Genomic DNA, 24005 nt, shown 5'->3' with positions numbered 1-24005 from the left:
GCTACTTTAGCTCCGCGTCAGCAAAAGGAGGCTCAGCAGAAGCCGCACCTCAGCCAGCAGCCTGAAAATAAAATGGGGCCACATCAGCCTGAAAATCAGTCGGAGCAGCTAATAGAAAGCCAAACTCAAACCAATCAGCAGCAGCTCAGCCAAACTCCAACCCAGCAGCTCAACCAAACAACGCAGCTGCACAAGCCACAACAACAGCAGCAGATGGACCAACATCAGACTAGAAAAATGGACGTTGGCGCTGCTTGGACTATGGCTAATCCAAAATACAAGCCTGGTGAGCCTATGTTGTCAGAAGAGGGTTTAAAGATTGCTAGGGAAAGTTGTGAAGGCTTGCATGCTTTTGTCATGCAAAAAAGTCTGCATGGTACTACTGAAATTTCTGCAAAGGTGCCTGCATCCTGCTTTGATAGTGACGGTGAATTGCAATTGACAGTAGGATTCAATGACTTGTATGACCTTTTCAACTTGGATAGTCTGGATGTTGGCTTGTTGAGGTGCTGGACATTGTAAGTCCCTTCAATATAAAAAAACTTCTTTAATTCTTTACAAACAAGCTCATGCTAAGAAATTGTTTATTTGTAGGAAAATGATGAAACTGGCTGAGGAGATGAAATGCAATGTTGGCTTTTTGGACTGAAACGAACATGGCACCTTTTATGCCATTTCGAGTGATTTTGGTGATCGAATGACAACACAACACTTGGACTAATATGATTGTTAAGATGACCATTCTCAGGGTTTTAGGTTCAAGTGATGACAAAGAGAAAGAGAAGATAGGCGTAGCAAGGCCCGAAGGGCCGCCCCTACGGGGGTTCCGCCAAGGGCATTGGTGCATCCGATGGTAGTCGGAAGAACCGATGATATGGAATCCTGGTGCAGAAGGGAATCAAAGCCAAGTCAGCCTATAGGCACCAGTTGAACCGACAGTCCAAGAAAGGGCATCGGTGCATTGGGCGTACTGTGTACCAGAGACGATGTTAAGTGCCCAGGAGAAGTTTCTTCAGCACTGGTTCAACCGACGGTGCATCGGAGTATTGCGTCGGTGCATTGACGTCAGCAGAAGAGAAGAAGGCTGTGAGTGACCGGTTTAACCGACGGGCAAGCATCGGTTCAACCGGTGGTCACTGTGTTAGCCGTCAGAAGTTCAACGGCTACTTCATGTCTTAGAGTGACCGGATGAACTGACGGTACCCCTGCCAGAGGCATCGGTTCATCCGGTGATACGCAGATTTTCTGCTGACCGTTGGAGCAACGGCTACAAGACTTTGTGGCCTATATATACGCCTCACCCCGGCCATTTAAAGTTTGCTGGAGTTGCTGGACATCCCACACACACACCCAAGAATATCTCCAAGCCATACAAGAGCATCAAGATCATATCCTTAGCCCTTAGCACACTTTGAGAGTGTTGTGTAAAGGATTAGCTCTTAGTGAGTGAGTTTGCAAGGCTTCGAGCCTTTGTGCTGTGGTTCATTAGCGAACCAAAACAAGAGCTTGGTGCGCCGGCACCTTGGAGCGTGAAGCTCGCCGGCAACGTCATCGACCCTCCGACTTGGTGTGGAGCGGCGACGACATCTTTGTGCGGGGGACGTGGAGACCCACATCCTTTGTGGAGAAGCTCCTTAGTGGAACCCGGGGCCAAGGTGACCGTGATTGTGTTCACGGAAAAGACTTGGTGGCCGAGTAGCAATACTCTTAGTGAGTGCTACAACAACATGGATGTAGGTGTGCCTTTGTGGCTAACCGAACCACGGGATAAACACCCGCGTCAAGAGTTTGCTATCTCCTATCCCGCTCGTTAAGCTTCCGCATTTCATACTAGCAATTTGTGTGCCTTTACTTTCATAGAATAAATTTCTTCATAGGAAAGGCTATAGGTTGCTAAACTCTTTTGGGATATGGGTTTCACACTAGAACAACCTAGTTGCACATCTAGATAGCATGTTTTAGTTTAAGTTTTGTGCAAACTAGTTGGAGCCATAGGTCAAAGTTTTTATTAGTGCCTAATTCACCCCCTCCCCCTCTTAGGCTAGAGCACCCGATCACTTTCATGGACCCCACAAATTTTCTCGGCTACAATGGTTCAATTCAAGAGCAATGATGTGATTCAAGCAATTAAAAAGGCTATGAATCACAACTACGTGGTCGGTGCCTTCAACACCGGTAGCCACTGGGTACTGGTCATCATTGTGATGAAGTGGAATGTGGTCTGGTATTTGGATTCTTCTAAAGGTTTTCCATTGCGAAAGTTCAAGGATGTAGTAACTGTTGTCAACTGGTAAGTATATTGTAGGTTTTGTTCACAAAAATTACATCTCTTAATGTTTCTAATCAATATCGCTGATCGTGTGTGTGTGTGACTGTGTCTGTGTCATATATTCATTTGTTATTTGTCAATGGCTGTGAAAAACTTGTTGCTCTCCGAAGCAAGACAGAAAATTAATGGAGACTTCAAGAGGATATGCATTCGAGTACATTGGTGCCCGTTGTTGTCTGTTGCCATGTATGGGCCGCCGCCGGCCACTTCATCTCCAACCTCAGCGATGCTCGGCTTTTTGGGCTCGAAAGCGGCAGAAAATAATAACCTTATACATGAACGACTCGTTACCTATATAATATTATGGTAACGGGTGTTAAACATAAACCATTATGAAAACTGACAAGTGGGACCAGATAGAGACGCATGGTCAATGGTAACATCTATTTGTAACGGGTATTACAAAACAATGGTTACCTATATTCTATTTCAATAACGGACCTATGTTGACAACCGTTACCATATCTGACTAGTGGGACCAGAAAAAGACGCTTTGGTTATGGGTAACACCTGTTTGTAATGGGCTTTTCTAAATGGGCGTTACCTATATAAATCTATGGTTACGGGTTTCACAAGTTGACCGTTACCAAATATGACAAGTGGGACCATGTAAGACACGCTTTGGTCATGGGTAACCACATATTGTAACGGGCTCCGTACAACTTCCGTTACCTATATTATAAAAGATAACGGTCTTTGTTAGCATGGCGTTACAAAATATAAGTACTTGTAACGGTGTTTGACAGACACTCATTACAATTTTGCTCTGTGGGCCCACAGAAAACTCAAGTTTGTGTTACGGGTCACAGCTTTTTGTAACGGGCCAGGTTTAGAGCACGTTACGATTATGTGCTGTGTGTAATGGGCATGCGCCCATTACCTTTATACTGTCATTTGTAACCCGATAACAGTAACGGTTGCTAGGCCCATTACGGAAGGGCCATCCGTGCCCGTTACAAATTTGTGTTTCTCACGTAGTGCTTGGAGGTGGGAGATCAGCCCTGTGTTGTTCTACAAAGACAGACTCTGGAAGTGGCCCTGGGAGTTGCCTGTTTCTATTCTCCTTAAGTGGGTCCTAGAAATAAGAGTTAACACAATGTCAGTAACTAGGGTACTGTAGCTATAGCCAATTTGGTAAATTACTGCTCAAGTGTGTAAAAAATGCACCTCATGCAGCAAGTTGAATATCATACTTCCATTTGTCTGGCTGGGATCCATGTTGGGATTTGCTCTTTTAGGATTTATGTCCTACAATTGTAGAAAAATGTATTTGGTGACATGGCAAAATAAAGATTGAGGCAGCTACGATGTCAGTTCATACCTCTAGTATTGTAGGATCAACTTCCGCATCATTTGCTTGTACATTTGGTAGTTGCACGCCTTGATTTTGTTCGACACAACGGCTATGGTTTCTCTTATTGTGATCTGCTGACTTGCATATACTGCAGTGCATAGTAGCTCCATGTTTACTCAGCTTGGTACTACCCTCAAGCTCCATTGGTGCTTTTTTTCTTGACTTCTTTGGCCTCCCTATCTTCTTTTCATAAATTGGAGGGTGTACCTCCACACTATTCATCTTTTCCCAGTGTTGCTTGTCCCTAACTGGCATGATGTTGTATCCATAAGCTTTAAGATAAGTGTTAATGGAGTAGCATTCATGCACTCATCTTCAGGAATTATGCCATCTTCTCTGAAGCAAGCAATGGCATGCGAACAGGGGATACCAGTGAGTTGCCATCTACGGCAATCACATCGGGAAACATTAATATCAACCACATGTATTTCATCCTTATCTTTTACTGAAAAAACTCCACCACCACTAGGAAATACATCAACACCACCTGCATACTCAGCATGCCTCTCCACCTTTTTCCTTACCTTCGGACAGATCTTGCCTCTCCACTTCTCAGTAGCCTCCTTGTGTTTTGTGTATAACCTATTCATGATCTGACATCTTATTTTCTCAAACATAGTGAGAACAGGCATCTCCCTTGCATCAAGTATGTACCTGTTCCATCAAACATTAGTAAGATATTACATCGCATGTATTGCAGCTCAATTATTTACATTAAGCTGAAATTTTAAGATTTCAAATACCTACTTGTTAAATACTTCACAATTGTTGTTTAGCAACATATCACATTTTGGAAACTCGGAGAAGAAGGCTCTGCACCACTGGTTTGGAGGTTGTTCCTCTATCCATTTGTAGGCTTCAGGGCTATCCTCCTCTAATTTTGCCAATGCCTTGTTCCACCTTGGTATGTTACATGCTCTTGCACATGACCATAAATCATTCTTGAGGGTCTCACCTTTGTGGACAGCATTGAAATTTTGATACATGTGGCGAGCACAAAACCTTTGCTCAGCATCAGGAAAGATGGCATTTACAGCATTGATAAGGCCCTTCAAACCCAAAATGAACCGAGAATTACAAAATGTAAATGAAGGAACCAAAGCAGAAATGAAGTGTAGAAAGGCCTAATAAGTAATGCTCACCTTCTGTTTGTCACTCATAATGGTGTATGGTCCAGTATTAATGATGTTAAGATCGTTCTTGAATGTGGTCAGAAACCATTTCCAGCTATTAGTTGACTCCACTTCTGTAACCCATAGCCGTAAACAACTGTCCACCATACTTTGTTTTGATGTGGCAACAATCCACACAAATTATGGGTCTACACCCTTCCAAAAAACCCCTCTTGCATGCATCTAGAGAATAGTAGCAGGTGCTGAAGTGTTGCGGTGATCTTGGGGGTGGCCCTACATGATGAATTGTTTTAAGGGTCAACCAAAATGTGCTCCCAGGATTGGTTGTTCTGAGCTCTTGACCATAGTCCCAAAGAAGATTGTAGTGTTCCAAAACCTCACCATAAATCTCTTTCAATGCTGCCCTTCTTGCCCTACTCATCTTGCATCTAGAAATTTTTAATTGGAACTTTCTCTGCACAATCTTTGTAAAAGCTTTTAGACTTAGCTTTTCGTCATCCCTAAAATACTCAAGATACCTCTTTGCAAGAAAAGGTGCCGTAAATGCCTTGAGTTCCCACACTTTGTTGCAAGTGTGCTTGCCATCATAATGCTTCACTAGCATGCTTTGGCTTCTACTATCATATCCTGCCTTTAAAAACCAAGGACAACCCTCTTTGCACACAGCTTCAAGTCTGTTCTTCTCATTTCTTACTTTCCGAATAGGCCTTCTATTCTTGAGGCTGTAAGCATCCACAGCCTTTCTAAGCTCTGTAACATCTGCAAAAATCATTCCAACTCTGAAAATTGGATTTGTCATATCAATATCATCCCTGAATGTATGGAAATTAAAATTAATGGTTTCTTTCTCTTCTTGATCAGGCAGTTGCAGCTCTTCAACATCAGGTGTATCACTGTCCTCCTCGTTCTCCACTTGCTCTAGTGTAGGCCATTTGCTTTTGTTCACACACATTTCATCATGAACCATGTCATCGACATTATGCATATAGAGGTCATCGTCATTGTCTATTTCATAATCTGAGTCAACATAAATTGTTTCTATTTCAGAATCCTCATCTGAACCTCCACCTTGTTCACTCTCATGAAGCTTCTTTCTATTGTCAAGATCAGTCACATCAGGAAACTCCTTTTGTCCATTAAAAAAGGGGTCATCCACCAACTTACTTTTATGTGACTCCAACAGGTTATGATGGTCAACATATAAGAGAATGTTCTTTGCAATTTGGCTGGCTTTGTTCATTTCCACTATGTGAGTATCACACTTAAGAGGCCTCCATCCTTCTCCTATTGATTGTTCAGGCACACACCAGTACACCCTCACATAGCCTGTGAATGCAATCTGTAGTTGCTTCAAAAAATCCTCCACCCATAGAAGTGACCAAGTATCATTGTTGCAATAATCAAACCAGTCGATCTTGTCATTTAGAGAGGTTATGTTTCTCCCAATCCCACAGAAAAATCCTGAATGGTGTACCTCTACACTAAACCATTCGTCAGATGATCCTGCATTTTAGAAGAGATGAAGGATTCGTTAGACAAACTCTGAACTCTTAATTCATCTACAAAGCCAATACATAGTGTTTCAGTAGTTGATAGGCTGCTGCATTCCTAATTCTTAATTAAGCCTCCTATCAAACTCTAATTGCACCATAATTCGCAGATCAAAATTGTTGATTTCATCATGAAAACGATAGATGCAGTTGGACTTACCGTAATCTGGAGTAAGGCTTCTGGGTTCACGCCACCGCGGTTCCATCTGCAGGTGAGGGAAGGCGAATAATGTGCCTCCCGTCTAACTTTTGATCGCCTTCGGATCACTCCAACGACCCCAACGCTTCCACCTTATCTGAGTCGATACCGAAGCCACGAACAGAAAGCAGAGAGTTTTCCGCGGATATAGCTGCGGATACGTGCTGCACGTCTCGCGTCCCCTTTTACCCCCGAGTCCTCTATCCGCGTTTGGTTCGTGGGATACGAGGGGTGGGAAGGCAGTACAATGAACCAACTCCTAATATGCCTTATCCCAGAAAACATATCCCGGCTAGGACGGCAGATTAGGAGTTGGATAAGGCCGAGTGAGGCAACTTACAGGCTATGGGGAGAACTGGGAATCTCAGCCAGCGACTTGATTCCAGAGTTGAGATCGATCCAGGCAACTTGGGTCTCAATAATCCGCTCAAGACGGGTATCATCTTCATCAACTTCAACACCTGCAACTTGGTGATGTTCCTCGCCGGCCATGGAGGAAGCCCTCCACAGCCCTGCAGCATGGATTGTCGAGCTACTGCTCACCTCCGATCCACGCCACACTCGAGCTGCGCATGTCTTACGGACCGCCGGGGCGGACAGAGTCTTGGAGCTACGCGACTTAAAGTCCCTCTAGAAGATGCAGGCTAATGTTCAGACTCGCCGGCCGTCGTGAACTACGAATCGCTTTTTTCTAGTTGCTGGCCGTAGCAAGCAGCTGATTTTACTCATCAGTTCTGCTTCTTTCATTTCTTTTCTTTTTTCTTTTGAGATTTCTCAATCCTATAAACTACTTTATGCAGAACACAGGAAATATATCCACTTCCCAAACAATAATACAAACGTTGCGACTTCATCTTAGCCCAAAAAGGTGGCAAAGAAATTGTTAAGTAACAATCTTGGACCGTACAATAGTGTATTTTGCAACTTGGTGTATCGTATTGTTACGTTTGCAACTTGTTGGATCAAAGTGAAACAATAATACAACTTCATGTATGGTGCATGCACTTTACTCTTTATAATTTTTTTTGACAGATGGGTGCTAATTTGTAAGATAAATCTAATGAGCCTAATTAATCCATGATTTGCTACAATGATGCTACATTAACCATCCTCTAATTATGGATTAATATATCTCATTAGATTTGTCTCGCAGTTTAACCCGAAGTTCTGCAATTAGTTTTATAATTAGACTTCATTTAATACTACTAAATACTAAAAAAAAATTGATGTGACATGGTTTAAAGTTTAGCCCCTGAAACCAAACAACTATGGCGGCCGTCCTTGTGCAGAACGCTGAGTGCAGCTTTTATGTGGCAACAATAGCTGTTCCAAGAAAAAACTAACAATTTTATCAGGTAAAATGCATCAGTTTGAAATAAGAAGGGTAGCAGGGAGCAAGGTCTTTTTTTTCTGGAGACAACATGATCGATTTTTGGTGCTGAATAAGTGTGCTGATCAATAAGTCAAGCAGACAGGACAGTGTTTATGCTCATGATTGATTGAACTATGCCTAAAACAAACTATCAACTCACAACACTATCGATGAAATAGGCACAAGATCACGGACTAGAGTATGTGTCTGCATATGAAAATTATCTCTAAGTTCATAACCACTAGTGTGGAAAATAAAAGTGAGGAATCAACTTCCAGTCTGAGAAATCAAGATTGAAAACCTAAAGCTACAGGAACATCAGGAAGTGCAAGATCAGTCGCTCAATGAAGCTGGAGCAATTTACAATACCAGCAATTGGATTTCATACGAAAGTACTGATTCACAAGATCCTGGGATGGTATTTCAAACATTTCCTACCAGGCGATTCCATAATGATGATAGTTTGAATTAATGGGAAGAATGGTAGTGTTGATTTTCATGGTTTGTTTCAAAATATAAATACTAAAAATTAAAAGTTGCATATGGCAAAAAAACTGAAAAAGGGATACAGATTACTAACAATCCAAGGTATGCCTATATGCTAATCCTATGCATACTCCAAGGGAACATGCTACAAACAAAGCAGCTTGAAACCATAATAATAGAAAACATAAGGACATGAAAGGATAGTAACCATATAACAACATAGAGCCAATACAACAATACAAGCTAACAATAAGCTCTTTTCTTACTAAGGTTCCATGAGTAATATCCGCATAAGAGTACTGAGCATAGCTAGGGAAGTGACTATTTCATCACTACTTAAAATGTAGGCAAGAAATCACAAACAGGTAGAGCATGCCTAACAACACAGCTGACCATTTTCATTGTAGAAGATCAGGAAATCATTACTCAGCCATCTGTAGTAGCAAACGGATCATGTGAAGGCCCCACATCGTTGCCAATGGTTCTCTGCACCAAGCGCTGCAAGTCAGCCATAACCTTATGTTCCCGCTTCGCTTTCTCCTCATAGTTAAACATAGCCAGCGCCCTCTTATCCTCAGCACTGTAAACTTGGTTTTCCTTCCTGATACGGATAGCATTCATCCTCTGGTGTCTACTTCCACTCATCACATACCCCAAATCCTCAAACTTCTGAATCTCCTCTGCAGACAGACCGACCTCACCACGTCGCGGAATACGCTTGCCTTGCTGAACATACTGTGCAATAGCATCACCTTCACCTGGCCTTAGTGCACCACCATAGCTAATATGCCCTTCTGCACGAGGAAGAGGCATTGGCCCAACAGGCATATCGTTCTCCAAGGCAGCTTTCTTTTGGGCCTCAAGCATTTCCTTGAACTTGATTGCTTCCGGATCAATGACTGGCTCCTTTATTTCTTCATCTTCCTTAACATCAGGATTGGCATCAGAAGGTAGTGATTCTTCAGAGTCTGACCGCTTGCTCCTCTTCCTCTTTGAGCTCTTACTCTTTTTGTTACTGTCCCTGGCGCTATGGTCAGAATGCTCCGCCTCCTCGGAGCTTTGCTCAGATGCTGTATCATGGCTCTTCTTCTTCCTCCTGGAGCTCCTACCCCTCCTAGATTTCGTGTGCCTCCGCGATCTCTTCTTGCTCCTATCCCTAGAGTCCTCAGAATCAAACGAGCCCTCTGAATCATCGTTGCTCTCGCTTTCCACATCACTCTCAGAATTGTAGGAACGATGGCGATGGCGGCGCCGACTCCGCTTGCTACTACGGCGACTGCTCTTTCTCCCTTTCCGCTTCCTCCTAGAACACTCGGATTCGCTGGATTCGGATAGGCTATCAGACTCACCAGACTCTGACCCCGAGGCGTTCTTGCTGTCCTCCTCGCTCGCCTCCGGCGAGTCCTTCTTCTTTGGGGATTCCTTCTTCTCCTCCTCCACGTCGCTGTAACCGTAGTTCTCCTCGTCGCCCTCGGCACGAGGCGGGCTGGGCGTAATGTTCCAGATGCACCGCTTTTTGCTCTTGCGGAGCTTCTGGCGCTTGATGTGGCGGTACTCGAAGTAGGTGAGGCCCTGGAGTTCCGGGTCGTTGTCGTCGTCGGAGGCCGACCAGGCGCCCCCACCCCCGCCGCCGCGGACCGGGGGAACCCGGTCGCGGTCCCGGCCGCGGTCGTTGTGGTACGGCGACCACTGGCGTCGGCGATCGCGGTAGGGGCTGGGGGAGCGGTCGTCGCGGCGGTGGTCCCGGTTCGGGCCGGGGGAGCGGTCGCGGCGGCGGTCCCGGTACGGGCTGGGGCAGCGGTCGCGGCGGCGGTCACGGCGCGGGGAAGGGGACGGGGAGCGGCGGCGAGGGGATGGGGAGGCGGAGACCCTGGAGCAGCCGGGGAGGCGCACCACGGCGGAAGCGAGGCGCCGCTCCGAGCGGGACATGGCGGCGGCGGCTCGCCGGATCGGAGTGGGGGGGTGGGGATTTGGGTGGCGACGCGAGGGTTGCGTCGGGGATCTGAGGACTTGTGGAGGCGAAGGGTGGAGAGGTTTTCTCGGGAGGAGGGGAGGAGTTAGTTCGATCTGGTCGGCATCAGGGATTTGGGCTTTCTGGGCCTTTATGAAGGCCTAGTGAGGCCAGAAAAACTCGTGTTTGTCGTTCATGCCGTGAGGTGCTGATGGGCTTAGATTCCTTTCTTTTAGGAAGATGGGCTTAGGTCCGAAAAAACAAAGTTACTGCATGGGCTTTGGGTACAATTAGTGAAGGAGGGCATTTTAAGCGGGCTGCTATATATTTAGCCCATGAACATGTACACCCAAGTTTCCACTGAGCAAACCTCAAAAAAAAACTATGAAGTTTATCACCTAATTCCTTCCGTAGAGTTAAAAAAAATTCCCGTAGAAAGGCATATTCGTCAAATGCATGGGTTTCTTCAGTTTAACAGGTTCATGCTCTCGTTGTCTGATTGTGCAAGTTCAACTCTAATCTCAAACAGAAGCTTGAAACCGGAACTGGACCAACGAGATTTCGTTGCTGCATCTGCATCCGTGCCAGTGAGCCTGACTACTTCTACTAGAGCAGTGTTATTCGCACGAACTAGTGGACCAGCTTCCCCTGGGATCTACCAAAGGCAAGAATCCAGGGCCGAACCGCCGCCCAGCGGCCGGACCACGTCGATCGCCGCCGCGCTTTCAACTGTTGAAGCACCACCGTCCCGGTGACCAACGGTCGGTACGTCCGTCCGTGCATCAGTTAGCCCTCACCGGCGGCCGGACGGGGGCGGCGGCACCACCCCCACGCACTGATCGGCGGCGTCGCCATTCATTCAATGCCGCGCACCTAGAAATTCCAACGACCGGCCGGGTACGCGATCCCGCGCGCTGCCGGCCCTGCAGTACCGCCGCTCTGCAGCCCTCGATGGCTGTCTGCCGGTCGCCGTCGCGGGGCGCGCCTAGATGGGGGCCAACCGGCGGAGTAGCCGCCCAGGCTAGCGCGGCCAGAGCCGGCCCATGTGGCCCTTCGCTTGGTCGGGCAGCAACACTGTGCCCCCGGCTCCTTGCACACTTGTACTGACAGGGAGCGATCGGGCCATGACTCCATGACCTGAGTGGTGGCGGTGTTCTTGCGCGAAACACATCGGGAATTAAACTTGCACGCACTGGGAGTGGCATTGATTTTTCCAGGAAAATCTTGTTACTGATTGGTCATGGTGGTCACGTGACTGCTGGAAAATTGTTGGATTGGATTGTGTTTATTAGATTCCAATTTTCAACTCGATCTGAAATGGATGTGCATTACTGCACTAACTGCAGCTGTATTAACTGTGTAAACAGCTTGCCGGAATGACGGCGTACCCAGGGGCGGAGCCAGGATTGGATTTTTTTCATTGTTAGGGGGGCCAACCATACAAACTTATATAAAAATTTAATCAAAATTTAAATTTGTAGTAGAAATTTGGAGATCATAGGGGGGCCAGGCCCCTGCCCGCCCCCCCTGTCTCCGCCCCTGGGCGTACCGTGCAGGTGTTGGGCCAAAATCTCGTGGCCCGTCGCTGGTAAAACAGTGACTGCTCATTGACTTCGCAGAGTGGACAAACAGAATGTTGGCGTAATTGGGAGTGGGGGGAAATCTACTAAGGATGAAATCAATTCGTCAAATCACTGATCTTTAGTTTTCAAAAAAAAACAAATCACTGATCTTCTGAACTCTCGAGTGGCAGGTGCATCGCGGTGAAGTGCGCGTGGGCAGATCGACAACACAACACAGCACACAAGATGAGGACTGAGAGCTCAGTTGCCAGGTGCGTGAGCGGGCGAGTGGCCGGACGCGGGTTCGACCCCTGTGATCGACATCCGTGTGCCTCACTGGGGATTTTTTTTTCCCCCAGTAGCCGTTGGGATGAGTCTCTAGTTAAGGATACAAACGTGCCTGTTCAGTGTGTGTGCGTGTGAGGTGAGTGTGGTGTGCGTCGCGGTCCGCAAGATTATCTTGGAGAATCAAACTTTCAGAAAAAGGTTTTACAATCCTTCTATTTTGAAGACTGAGAAACTCCCATGCACTATTTTTAATCGTAAAGTTGTCTTAGGTTTGGCATGGCGTATGTGTCAAAACGATTTGACTAGTGAAGATTAAAAAAAACTAGCTTTGTCCAGCTTCCAGTTCATTTTAGCACGGGCGTAAAAACAGCTTCACATTACAAGTGTCTCGGTTTGCGTAAAACATGTAAAGCTGAAGCTAAAATAAACTATGTCAAACAGGCCTATGCAAAGTTACATCTTGCTGTGGCCTACATTGCGCCATTTTTTCCTCTAGTCTTCGCCCCAAGTATTATTCAAAGGGACATATACTGATATCCCCATCAAGCTGGTCCATTTGTTCTCCATTGGTCGTTCAGGTGCATGCATCCTGCCCAGCATGTCCTTTGGCGAGGGCAGCATCCACCAGCCTTCGCCCCGGGCAGCTCCAACGAGGGTTGGTGCACAGCACAGGCCCAGATCAGGGCCGGGCCCCCACACGATGATCTCGATAGATAGGGGCCTTAAAGCCGGCCACTATCTGGATGATGAGAAAGCTACGGGTGAAAGGCCTGTGTGCAAGTGCCCACATGTTTGTTCCTCCTAATCCAAACCAAATGTTCCGGAATCAGGCAACCATCACGAAGCCGGATGTGACATGTTTGTTCCTCCTAATCCGTTTACATTTCCCTCGACGCGGATCGGATGCAATTGTACGTGTACCTACACTGCACCTCTGGCAGATGGCTCATACAGACGCACTAGTGACCATTTTCTTACCATGTTCATCTCAAGAACAACTTCTTAGTGTGAACCAGCAGAAAGAACGTGCCTCAGAAAACAGTAAAAAGATCGCTTCGATTTTTACAGACGGCGCGACCTCACTGGCTCCGCAGAAAAAGTGCGTTCAACAAAACCTAAAACAAAACAAAAGGGGGGAAAGCGTCAAAGGATCGAGCAGCAGCTGAAAGAAAGATCGCAGCGACCAAAGTGGGACCGAGATCAGGTTGGTCGCGGCGAGAGAGATACGGCGCCGTCCGCGCCCGACCTGGTGGTGCTGGTGCCTGGTGGCGCGCTGCCGCTGACGGTGCTGTTCCGAGCCCGTGTTCCAACGCTGCCTCCTCCCGCGCGCGCGGTCGCCTCGTGCTCTCTCGCAATCTCGCTAGTCTCGGGCGAGGAGGGATGCACCTGCGCGGCTGCAAGATCTCGCGCGAATCCTGTTCCGAGCCCGAGCCCCCGGCCCCCCCGCGGGGCCGCGCCGGCTCCCGGCCTGACGCGTGTCCGCGGCGACGGCGACCGGGCGCCGGAGCCGACCGGGGCGCTTTCGCGGCGGCGGCCACGCGCCGCGCATCGGCGGGGGTTCCCTCCAGGTGGCAGCGATCGGGCAGTCGCGGGGTCGCCGTCCCCCCTGCTCCTCTCGACCAGCAGCACAGACCGTCCGTGCGCGGCGGCGGCTGCTGCTGATTTGCTGTTCCGTTGCCGACAGCCGATGGCTGACGACGAACTACTACTAGCTAGCCTAAGAATATTCCAGCCGCGTGAACCAATTTACAATGCACAGAACCGGATCAATTTTTAGCGGTCGGTCGTAGACTGGTAGCTAGAGGATCGGAGTTGATCGCCATGGGACGATCGAAAAGACGTACTGTGCGTGTTTAGATGGAACACAAAAAATTTTGTGATAGAATCTTATTAATTTGAAGTACTAAATGAAGTTTATTTATAAAACTTTTTTACAGATGGGTTGTAAATTGCGAGGCGAATCTAATGATGCTAATTAATCCATAATTAACGGATGTTTACTGTAGCATCACTGTTGTAAATCATGAATTAAATAGCCTCATTATATTCTTCTCGCGGTTTACAGCCCATCCATGCAAAAACTTTTATAAAAAGACTTTATTTAGTACTCCATGCATATGTACAAATATTCGATGTAATGTTTTTTTGTGTTTACGAGATCTAGGGGTTGTGATCTAAACAAGGCCCAAGTAGATTTGTAGCATCTCTTAGACGTCGATCGATCAGCAAAGCCAGTAGCGCTCCGTTCATCGTACGTGAAGCTTCTCCGATTCACTGCTAACCCCACTACTGCACATTTCTCGGCTCTGCTCGCGTGGCACCCCACCCGCCGTCTTCGCCGCAGCGGATCTCAGCGTCATCATCGGTCGGTCGGCTAGGCCCCGCCCCGTTTTGCTTGAATGCCCATGCGTCATAACTCATAGCTTGCGCACAGTGACACGCCCACCGGCCGTCGTTTTCGTGTGGATAAAACTACAACATGTGCCGCAGGGGCGGATCAAGCCCCCTTAATCTTCTTCTATAATTTTTTGACATGAATACACTGCGATAAGAGGTTAAAATTATGTAGAGGTAGAAGAAAGCCCCTTCTAATATTTATCCTAGATTCACCACTGATGTGCCGTGAAAAAAAATACTCCCTCCCTCCTAAAATGTAGGGCATTTTGAATTTTTACAGACAAATTATAGAGGTAGAGAAAAAATATATGTACTTTTTATTAGTGTATTGTTTAGTTAATCAATCGCTTAGTTTTTAGTGCCCACACCAAAATCAAGGATAATAGCATGTCTTTTTTACTCTCTTGGCCCACTACAATTGATTTTTTTACAAAATTAGCACCAAAACCAAGGAGATTATTAGGACTTTTATTTTGTCTAACAAACTCTAAGATGCCTTACATTCATATACAACATTTAAACTCTCAAATACCTTACATTTCAGGACTCAGGGAGTACTACAGCATACCATGGGGGCCGATTCATGGAAGGGATCGCAGGTCTCGTGGTCCAGAAACGGAGCAGGATGACACGGTCCAGCATGGCTTGCTGTTGACCTAATGGGGGGCCAGAGCAATGGTAATCTCGAAAGCTTAACCTCTCGATCAGCGGCAGCTCTGTTTCAGTTCCAGCAAGCCAAGCATGCCCTGTTCCTGCAGAGCGGATCAAAACTTCTTTAGGTCCTAAACTAGTACTATTTCGTTTAGTGCTGGCGCTACAAAAGGAGAGATGAACAAGCTAAGCGCAATGATTGAGCATCAAGAACCCCACTATAGCTACAAGATCATCGGCGGATCTCCAAAACGCTTCTATATTTCCGTGCCGCGGCCATGTGACGCTTAAAGTTTTCGCAATGCCGCGCGGTCACGGCGCTGGTACACCACACGCTGCGAGCCAGCATTACCGAACAAACACTATACGCGCGCGGTGGGCCCCCGGCCAGGTCTTAATTCCACAACGGCTTCGGAACAACGGCAACAACCTCGCGGGGCACCACCGGACTGCTGGCCCGGAGTATTCAAGGCCGGCCCGCCCGGCCGGCGGACACCGGCACATGCGGGTGCGGCGGCGGAGCCGCGCCCGACACAAACGGTCGCGCGACCTGCGGCGCCTGCATGCATGCCGCCAGGGCCCAGGGCCGGCGCGGCGGTTGATGCGTGTTTTACCGTTGCGGCGGCGCGCGGCTCGCGATTGTAACAGGTACAGCACAAGGACAAGGAGATTGCTTCATCGACCGGCCCTGCTGCGTGCTATCGGCGAGTGCTAGTGGTGGACTGGTGGGGCGAAGCCTTGTACGGGCCGACGTGACGAGTGGGAGGTAGAGGCCGGATCGGGCGCCGGCAGCAAGGGGAAACCGGCCGGAGACACGGCCACCGTCTCCATTGATGGACGGTCAACTTTGCTTGTCTTGTCCACCGATGTGTCAGGTCGCTTGGATGCACCGATGGAGGAGGGGAAAGGACGAGCGGTTTCTTGCCCTTGGGGGCGCATGCCAACGAAATTTAAAGATCAGAGACACTGTGGTGTAGTAGTACTAGACTGCGAATTGAAGCGTGTGCGAAAACGAAGCAACGAACTGATGGATGGATAGAGGGCAGGTACAAGGAAATGTACAGCCTACTACGTAGGGTAGGGCACGTACGCGCGCGCATGCACGGGCTGCGACTCCAACAAAAAATTGGATCGAGCAGCCACGTCGTATGCGGCTACAACAATAGAATGTACCAAAGGCTCTCCTACATCTCTATACACGCGCATGCGATCATGCACAGATGATGCACACACACACAACACTACAGCAGAAAAGAATCAGCACCGGCGGCGGCAGATGGAGAAGAGGCCGTCGTACGTCGTCGACCGATCGGAAGATGCCGGCGGCGAATCGACGAGCGCGCGCGCTCGAGGGTAACGATCGAGAGGCTTGGGTTGTGGTAGTCACATGTCGCCGTGGGGGACCGCGTACTGCCACGGCGCGTGGAGGGCGGGGTGGAAGGCGGCGCCGAGCGCGGCGGCGCGGTGGGTGGCGGCGGCGGCGGCGCGCTCGAGGGACTGCACCTGGGACTTTAGGAACTTGACGTAGTGGATGGCCTCGTCCAGCATCGACGCCGTGTCCATCTTGGTGCCGCCCGGGACGAGCCGCTGCAGGGTGCGGATGCGCTCGCTGATGCGCTCCCGCCGCAGCCGCGCCGCCACGCTCTGCGGGTCCTTGGAGATGCGCACGTTGCGCCGCTTCGGGGGCCGCACCGCCTCCGGCTCGATCTCCACCGGCTGCAGCGCCGCGATGTGGAAGATCACCTCCCGCATCGCGTCCGCGGACGACGTCGGCGACGGCGACCCCGCCGGCCGCGCCGCGGTGTCGGCGCACGGGGACAGCACGTAGTCGACCTGGAGGTGCTCGAGGCCGATACTGCCGGCGTACGCGGCCGGCGGTGTGCCCTGATCGGGGTAGTAGCCGGTGGCGGCCGCGGTCGCCGACACGTGTGGCGGAGGCGAGAAGCAGTGGGCTGCATGGGTTTGCACCGGGGATACCGGCGGCGAGACGGGCGCCATCAACGACTCATGGCCGCCGTCGAGCTTGGTGAGCTGCTCCAGCTGGAGCATCGTGTTCATCAGCTCCAGCTGCGCTTCCGGGCTGTAATTGAGCAGGTCAAACTCCATCAGTTAATGGGGCTGGTAGCTGGCAACCTATATGGATCAGCGAGGAAGGCTGAGAGCGAGAGTGATAAGGGAGCTCAGAGAACCTGAAGCTAGTGGCTATTTCAGGAAGGTGTGGAGGTTTTGCGAGCTCTGCTGTCGATGGGGAGCTGCAAGTGAAGAGCACTGCTATTTATAAGCAAGCCCACTACGGATGATTGTGGGGGTCGTCGTTGCATTCTTTGGCAGTGGACTGGGCGACGCACTCAACCGCTGCTTCCTCCTAGCATCAGCGAGCACTGCCAGTTTTTTTTCCGCCCCCCCCCCCCTCTCTCTCTCTCTCTCTCTCTCTCTCTCTCTCTCTCTTGCAATTTCCCTCTGTTCCTTTGCCCTTTCTGCTCCTTCCGCGAATTACACCTCACTGAAAACGTCCAGAAAATGTTTCGCTTTCTTTATTTGCCTTTGAAAACGACATCCCGAAAGACGCCTCCGGATGAACACGCATCAACCGATCTTGCAACATATCTGCTCGCCTGCTCGAATGCCGAATACTAGTACAATATAGCGCTAGCGCGGCCTTCCGAGCAGAAAACGCCCTCAACGACTCAGTTTCTTATCGAGATTTGTTGGGGCGTCGCCGTCGGCCTGATACTCAGGACCTCTGCACCCTCCTCAGCTCCTCCCCTTTCTGCACAGAGCGCGGCACCTCGCAGCGGCGGGCGACTGGCGAACGGTTCGCCCGTGCGCGAGGGGGTGACACGTGGATGGCCTGGCGTGGGCGACGGCCTTTGCACATGTTGCGATCCACGTACTGGCGGTGGAGCCTACCTGGCGTCGGAAAAGAGCTAGCTACAGCGGGTGGGCAGAGGCTGCTCGGCCGAGTCGGACTGATGGGTTCTGGGTTACGCTATGTGCAATGAATCGTGCGCCTTTTCCCTTCTATTCGAACACGCGTGTAGATCGATCGATCGGGATCGACCATCGTGCGGATAGGTTTGCTGGTTCTTGGCTTTTGTTGTACTGTACTGGCACATATCTATTATTGTATTATTTAGCCAACAAACAGAACCTCTGCATTCGTTCTCAAGGTCTAGAAATTTTCACATTAATTAATAAAATAGAAAAATAAAAATTACCCACCACTGCTATTATGAAAAAAATAAACTGAAATACCTCTATGCCTAATTAAAAATCACCCACCAATGCCATTATAAAAAGTTAAATATAAAATATCATTTAACTATGTATCAGTTACAAATATATACTATTAATAAAAACTAAAACTAACAACAATCAATCAAAATAAAACAAAAATAAGAATAATTATAAGTAGATTATATTTGAATTGTTTAAACCAATAATAATACATAATTTACGATAATGAACAGGGTGATATATGGTAAAAATTAGTATAATCTCATGACATGCAAATTTTTGAATTTCAATACTAGCCGCGCAAAAACGCGAGCTATATGCCTAGTTCTTTTTACTAATAGAAGGCGAAGTGATGGTCTAAGGGAGAAGGCACTCATATACCTCTCCAACTCGAAAGTATATACGTATGTTGATATGGATGCGTCTGAAGACCAATGTCACTTTTTCTCCATACTGTTGATATTGGTAACTACATATCATGACCTCAACATTTCACTTCTACGGATGATAGCAACATAAGCGAAAAGATGAGGTCAGAAAGGGGACCGGTCCCGAGGGAACTCCTTTTCTGTTAGTGTAAGTTTTGATGGCACGAGCAGCATATCAACATAATAGGTTTTTTAATGAAGAACTTTTTAATTAGCATGTCTTAAATAACAGACAATGAGTATCAAAGAGTGCGCATGCTAAAAATCTGCCCCATTATTCCGTTTTCATTCCCATTCTACACTTTTGAGACACTTCTGATTTAGCGTTTTTTAGGTCCCTACTCCTCTGTTATAGTATTTCTAGTAGTTTATAGTCTCCCTCTCTTAGCATTCTCTTACCTCTAAATCTGTACCACATCCTTGTTTGTAGTCACCTCCTCTTGCGCCTGTCCCGAGCTCGCAACCACAACTAGGGCTAGCCGCCCCGGCGAGCAAAAGCTCCTCCCCCTGACCCTGTTCATCTTCTTCCCCGAGCCAGAGGAGGGGGGAAGTGACCGCCGGCGAGCCAGATGAAAGGGAGGGGTGGGGAAGGGGGTGGCCGGCAAGGGGTGGGAGGTGGGCGGGACGGCCGCCGGCGAGGTCGCTGGCGGCCGGGGTGGTGGCGGGAGGCGGCGGAGCTTATGATCCCGGGTTCCTGGTGTGGGGGGCTCCATGGCCACCGGACTTAAAAGGATGGCCCGACGGCGGAGGCAGTTCGGCCGGCGGTGGGCGGGGCCGGACCTCTGGTGGGCGGTGCCGGCGGCGGGGTGAAGAGAAGACGGAGCGGCGGTGACTGGATGGCGCGGAGGCGACCTCGGTTAGCGTGGCGGCGGTAGAGGACGGCAGCAGAGGCGCCGCCGGAGCCGGGGCAGCGTGGTGCAGCTGCTTCTGCAATTGGACGGGTTCCAATCGCAGAACGCGATAAATACGCGCTGCCTGGCCACCCACCTGTAGTCTCCCTCTAAGCCTGGAAACAGTGAACCATTTTTAAACTTGTTCTCTTCTTAGTGACGCGCTGGTTCACTCCTCTGCAATGTCTACCTTCTTTAGTATCAACTATCAAGTGGCTTGTTGTTAAATTTGTTGCTGGTTTGCCGCCAGCCGCTAGACCCTCATCTCTAACAGTCTGACTCAAATTTCATGGTGATGGGGATTAGTTTTCTTACACAGTTACACCTTCCGCCTTGACATGCTTGTCCAACCATCGTTCTCCTATATGATTAATTAACTACACATCTTTACCCCTAATCCCCTATCGCTAGGCCAGCAGTCCTCCTGTGGTCTCCCTTTTAAGTTCGAACATGGAATGGGAAACCCCATCAAACTTATGCATCGAAACTCCCAACGGTCCAAAAATTTCACTAAATTCAGCCATCCGAGATCGAGCCTCGAGGAGGTGTGTCCGTGCGTGTTTAAAAAAAACATCAAGTTTGCTAAATTATTTTCGTTTCTATAGACACTTGCAGTCAGTTTACAGATTCGGGACTGAACCGAAAACACGTGACGAAAACACTGACACCAGCAGCGTGGCTGCGCTCCGGCCACGGTCAACGCCCAAACGTACCATGGTCAGGTTGGTCGGTTCGCGTCTGGTACCCCCGTCCGTAAATGACCCGGACCCGCCGTGCAAGATCCGACCGCGCTAGGCAGCCCGCGTGGCAAGGATCGGCGGAGTACAGATACGATCCGTTCGCCTGCCGGTTTGCCTGGCCCCCCACTACGCCGCGCGCGTCGACGCCGCGCGCCGCCCCCGTGCACGGCCACAACTGCCGATAGGTTACAGCCACCAGCTATCTAGGTGTGTACCGGTAGCCTAGCCCGACAAGAGGATTTTGTACTGTGTTGCTGGTACTGTCTACGATACGGTTAGCTCCATTTGAAAACAGAAAAGTTCAGTAACGTTGTTGTAGTTCCAGCTAGAGTAGTTGAGTTCGACACCTTTCTTATTTTTTATAGAGAAAAATGAAGTTCCAGTTGAGCATGATGAGTAAGTTTCCTAAATGGGGATGCATGAACCTGATGTTAATTGTTAACCAACCAGAACCCGTCAAAGATGCCCAAAATCCAGAGTCACCCTTGGCGCGTGTTTTGCTATAGTATACTATTTCACTGCCTTTCGTTTCAGTGCATAATCATCCTATCCCTATCAAGTGCTAGCTGTGCGTGACCGGTTCCGCATTACGCCTACTTTTGCTTTTGGGTTCAGGTGAAACTTGGGAAACAGTCTAGGTGCATTAGCGCGTGATGGTAAAAGGTTGTCCTGGAAATGTGGCGTGCACATCACTACATCAGCTTTCTTTTCATTCCCTTCTGCTACAGCTCGCAACGTTCCTCTCATTGTAACCTTACTTGCAGCTTGGAGCTGAAGGATCACACGCTCCTGAGTCCTGACCGAAACCTGACGGATCATGCATGTTTTGAACTGTCCTGACAGCGCACTTCCTCCTCTTCTTGTAAAGAGACCCATATGACATATTGGACCGGGCTGCCGTCGTCGATTCATGCGAGGCTTCACAGGCCCCCAACGGCCCAACAAATTAATCTGCTGGGGTAGGAAGACTTGGAGAAACCGCTAGGCCCACATTGAGTTTAGGGTAAGGGGCTGAGGAGCTGGGCCATGTGACTGGTTTCAGCTTTCATGGGCTGAGGTATTATCTTTTGGGCTGTTACTGGTTTTTGCTTGTTCGTCCCCTATCTTCTCCCTCTATTGCCGATTTTTTGAACCAAGTCCGACAATCCATCCATCGTGAGCTTCAGTCTCTGCAATGAAGGTGATGGAATTGAGCGAGGCCCGTAGGAATAGATGAGGTTACACAGGTGATGAGTGGTATGCAGGCAGAAAAGCGTGCCCAGAGTCCTCAGAAAAGGTTGCGTCTTTACCTCCCCGTTCCCCGTTACAGGCAGGCAGCACGGGCGCCGGGGCCCTCACGTGTGGTAAGTTGTAGCCCCGCGCTACCTATCATGGCAGGGATGATGAGCAGCAGCAAGAGGCATTGCAGCAAGCTCGGCGCCCAGCGCCTGCCCCAGCCAGAGATCTCGTCGCCCGACGACCCTGTGCAGCTGTGCTGTGATTGAACCATTAAAATCTCCCGTGTTGCACTTGCGGCAGGCTTTAGGGGCGCGGTGGGGGCAAAGCCCCGGCGCAAAAGATGGCTTCTTTTGATGGAGGAGAATGAAAAGAAGAGAAGCGAACAAAAGGAAGCCCTGGCCCTCTCCTCTCCCTCTCCCTCGTCCTCATGTGTGCGCGCGCGGCGCAGGCAGATGGCCGGTACGCATCCGGATGGATGGAATGGACATGGACGCGGTGGAGTGGCATGTGATGGGCGACAGCTTTTGCCCCGCCGCGCCCCCACGGGCAGGCGACCTGACCCTCCCGGCGTGCGCTCAAGATGTCTGCTGAAAGGAGATGCTGAAAGGAGACGTATCTTGTGCAATCAAGTTTAGGGTGTAATCATCGTGCAATTCAACTAAAAAAAGTTTCAAAAAATTCTGAAAAAAATCTTGAATGTGCATCTCAACCTACTTCATCTATATATAAAATTTCAGGGTCAAATTCGTCCTCCTCTGGAAGTTAAAAAAAGACAAATTTAGGTTGCATTTGAACCCTAAGAGAATTTTTTCAGAATTTTTTGAAATTTTTTTTAGTTGGATTGCACGGTGATTGCACCTAAACTTGATTGCACAGGATATGTCTCCATGGAAGAGGGGGCCTTGGCTCGCTCGTTCAAAGTTGCACACGTCGGTTCTCCGTTCTCCCCCCTCATCCTCTGAACATGCCACCGCCCACCGCAGGCCCCACCTCAGCCAAAGCAGGGAGCTTTGAGGCGGCAGTCAGGACAGGCAGAAGAATCGTGGGTGATCTTGGTGCAGGGACTCTAAAGAGATGCGGGCGCCGGAATTCAAACGAGGGGGCCGGCCTTCTTCAACTGCAGCAGCTCAGAGGTTCAGTCGGCGCAAAGATCGATCTCTGAATTCGTGGAGTCATGCTCGGGCCCGTGGTCAGTAGCTGAAGCCTGGTCAAGACTGAAGAATACGCGGGACACCAAATATTTGGAAGAGAATTTTATTATTTCGGAGCACTAAATAAAGTCTATTTATAAAGTTTTTTTTGCACGGATGGGTTGTAAATCGCAGGACAAATCTAATGAGCCTAATTAATTTTTTATTAATTCATAATTAGCATATAGTTACTGTAGCTTTACTGTTGCAAATTATGGATTAAGTAGGCTCATTAGATTCATCTTGCGATTTTCAATCCATCCGTGCATAAAGTTTTATAAATAAATTTTATTTAGTACTCCATACATATATCCAAACATTCGATGTGATATTTTTTGGTGTAAAATTTTGGGATCTAAACAAGTCGTAGCCCTTTGTATCCCTGCTGTAGCTGCACTGTTTCGTACCGATCGCCTGAACAGTCCTGCTGCCCCTCATACTTGTGCTCTGGGGGACCGAAACTGGCGACCAGAGGGGGGTGAATGGGAGCCGATCAAAATTTCTTTCGAAATCGATCTGTCGGCCTATATCCCGAAAATCACCACAAACCCTCAAATCCTAGATGAGGTGTAGAGTAGCTATAGAAGAGCTAAACCAACACAAATCACCCGTAGGAACGAGCGAGAGAAAGCACGGAAGCGATCGAGAAAAACTGCAGATCTAGCAGTCAGGGACTGGTCAGACCGCTTGTTCTGGGCGGTCAGACCGGTCGGGCTGGATTTGAAGTTCCAGACCGGTCAGACCGGTTGCACCGACTGGTCAGACCGGTTGCTACGACCGGTCAGACCGCTTCTGCTCAGAACAGAATTCTGGCCCGCGAACTCGAGGTGATTTCAAGATTATTTGTTCAAATCATCACCAAATGGTCTCAGAATTTGCAGGGAGGTTCCTGGGATAGATACAAACCTCTCCACAAAAGGAATCAACCTAAAACGCAAAGGATCACAAGAATTTCATGGGGGAAAGAGGTAAAAGAGGGTTTTCCAAAAACTCCAAAAACCTCAATCCGAGGGACTCAGATTCTCGGGGG

At 48.8% G+C, this 24005-nt stretch overlaps 2 protein-coding genes across 3 annotated transcripts; both read right to left on the bottom strand.

Annotated features, from left to right (window-relative positions):
- Window positions 1–2969: 2969 nt before the first annotated feature.
- LOC120660869 (NF-kappa-B-activating protein-like) lies at window positions 2970–10496 on the bottom strand. 2 transcript variants are annotated; one of them, XM_039939516.1, is made up of 6 exons: window positions 6527–8812; window positions 4826–6319; window positions 4431–4732; window positions 3651–4337; window positions 3497–3577; window positions 2970–3404 (listed from the first exon to the last, which is right to left on the bottom strand). In XM_039939516.1, exons 1-2 carry the CDS (start codon window positions 6570–6572, stop codon window positions 4914–4916), a joined length of 1452 nt encoding a protein of 483 aa, XP_039795450.1. In that variant the 5' UTR covers window positions 6573–8812; the 3' UTR covers window positions 2970–3404; window positions 3497–3577; window positions 3651–4337; window positions 4431–4732; window positions 4826–4913. The 2 variants fall into 2 exon arrangements, with proteins under 2 accessions (XP_039795450.1, XP_039795449.1); XM_039939515.1 differs by lacking the exons at window positions 2970–3404; window positions 3497–3577 and having other exon boundaries at window positions 4092–4337; window positions 6527–10496.
- Window positions 10497–16266: 5770 nt separating this feature from the next.
- On the bottom strand, window positions 16267–17683 carry LOC120660868 (transcription factor HEC1-like). The gene has a single exon (XM_039939514.1). It carries the CDS (start codon window positions 17376–17378, stop codon window positions 16656–16658), a length of 723 nt encoding a protein of 240 aa, XP_039795448.1. The 5' UTR covers window positions 17379–17683; the 3' UTR covers window positions 16267–16655.
- Window positions 17684–24005: the final 6322 nt, after the last annotated feature.

The sequence above is a fragment of the Panicum virgatum genome, chromosome 2N (genome assembly GCF_016808335.1).
Source record: "Panicum virgatum strain AP13 chromosome 2N, P.virgatum_v5, whole genome shotgun sequence".
NCBI lineage: Eukaryota > Viridiplantae > Streptophyta > Magnoliopsida > Poales > Poaceae > Panicum > Panicum virgatum.
This window is presented reverse-complemented; position numbering and strand designations above follow the sequence as displayed.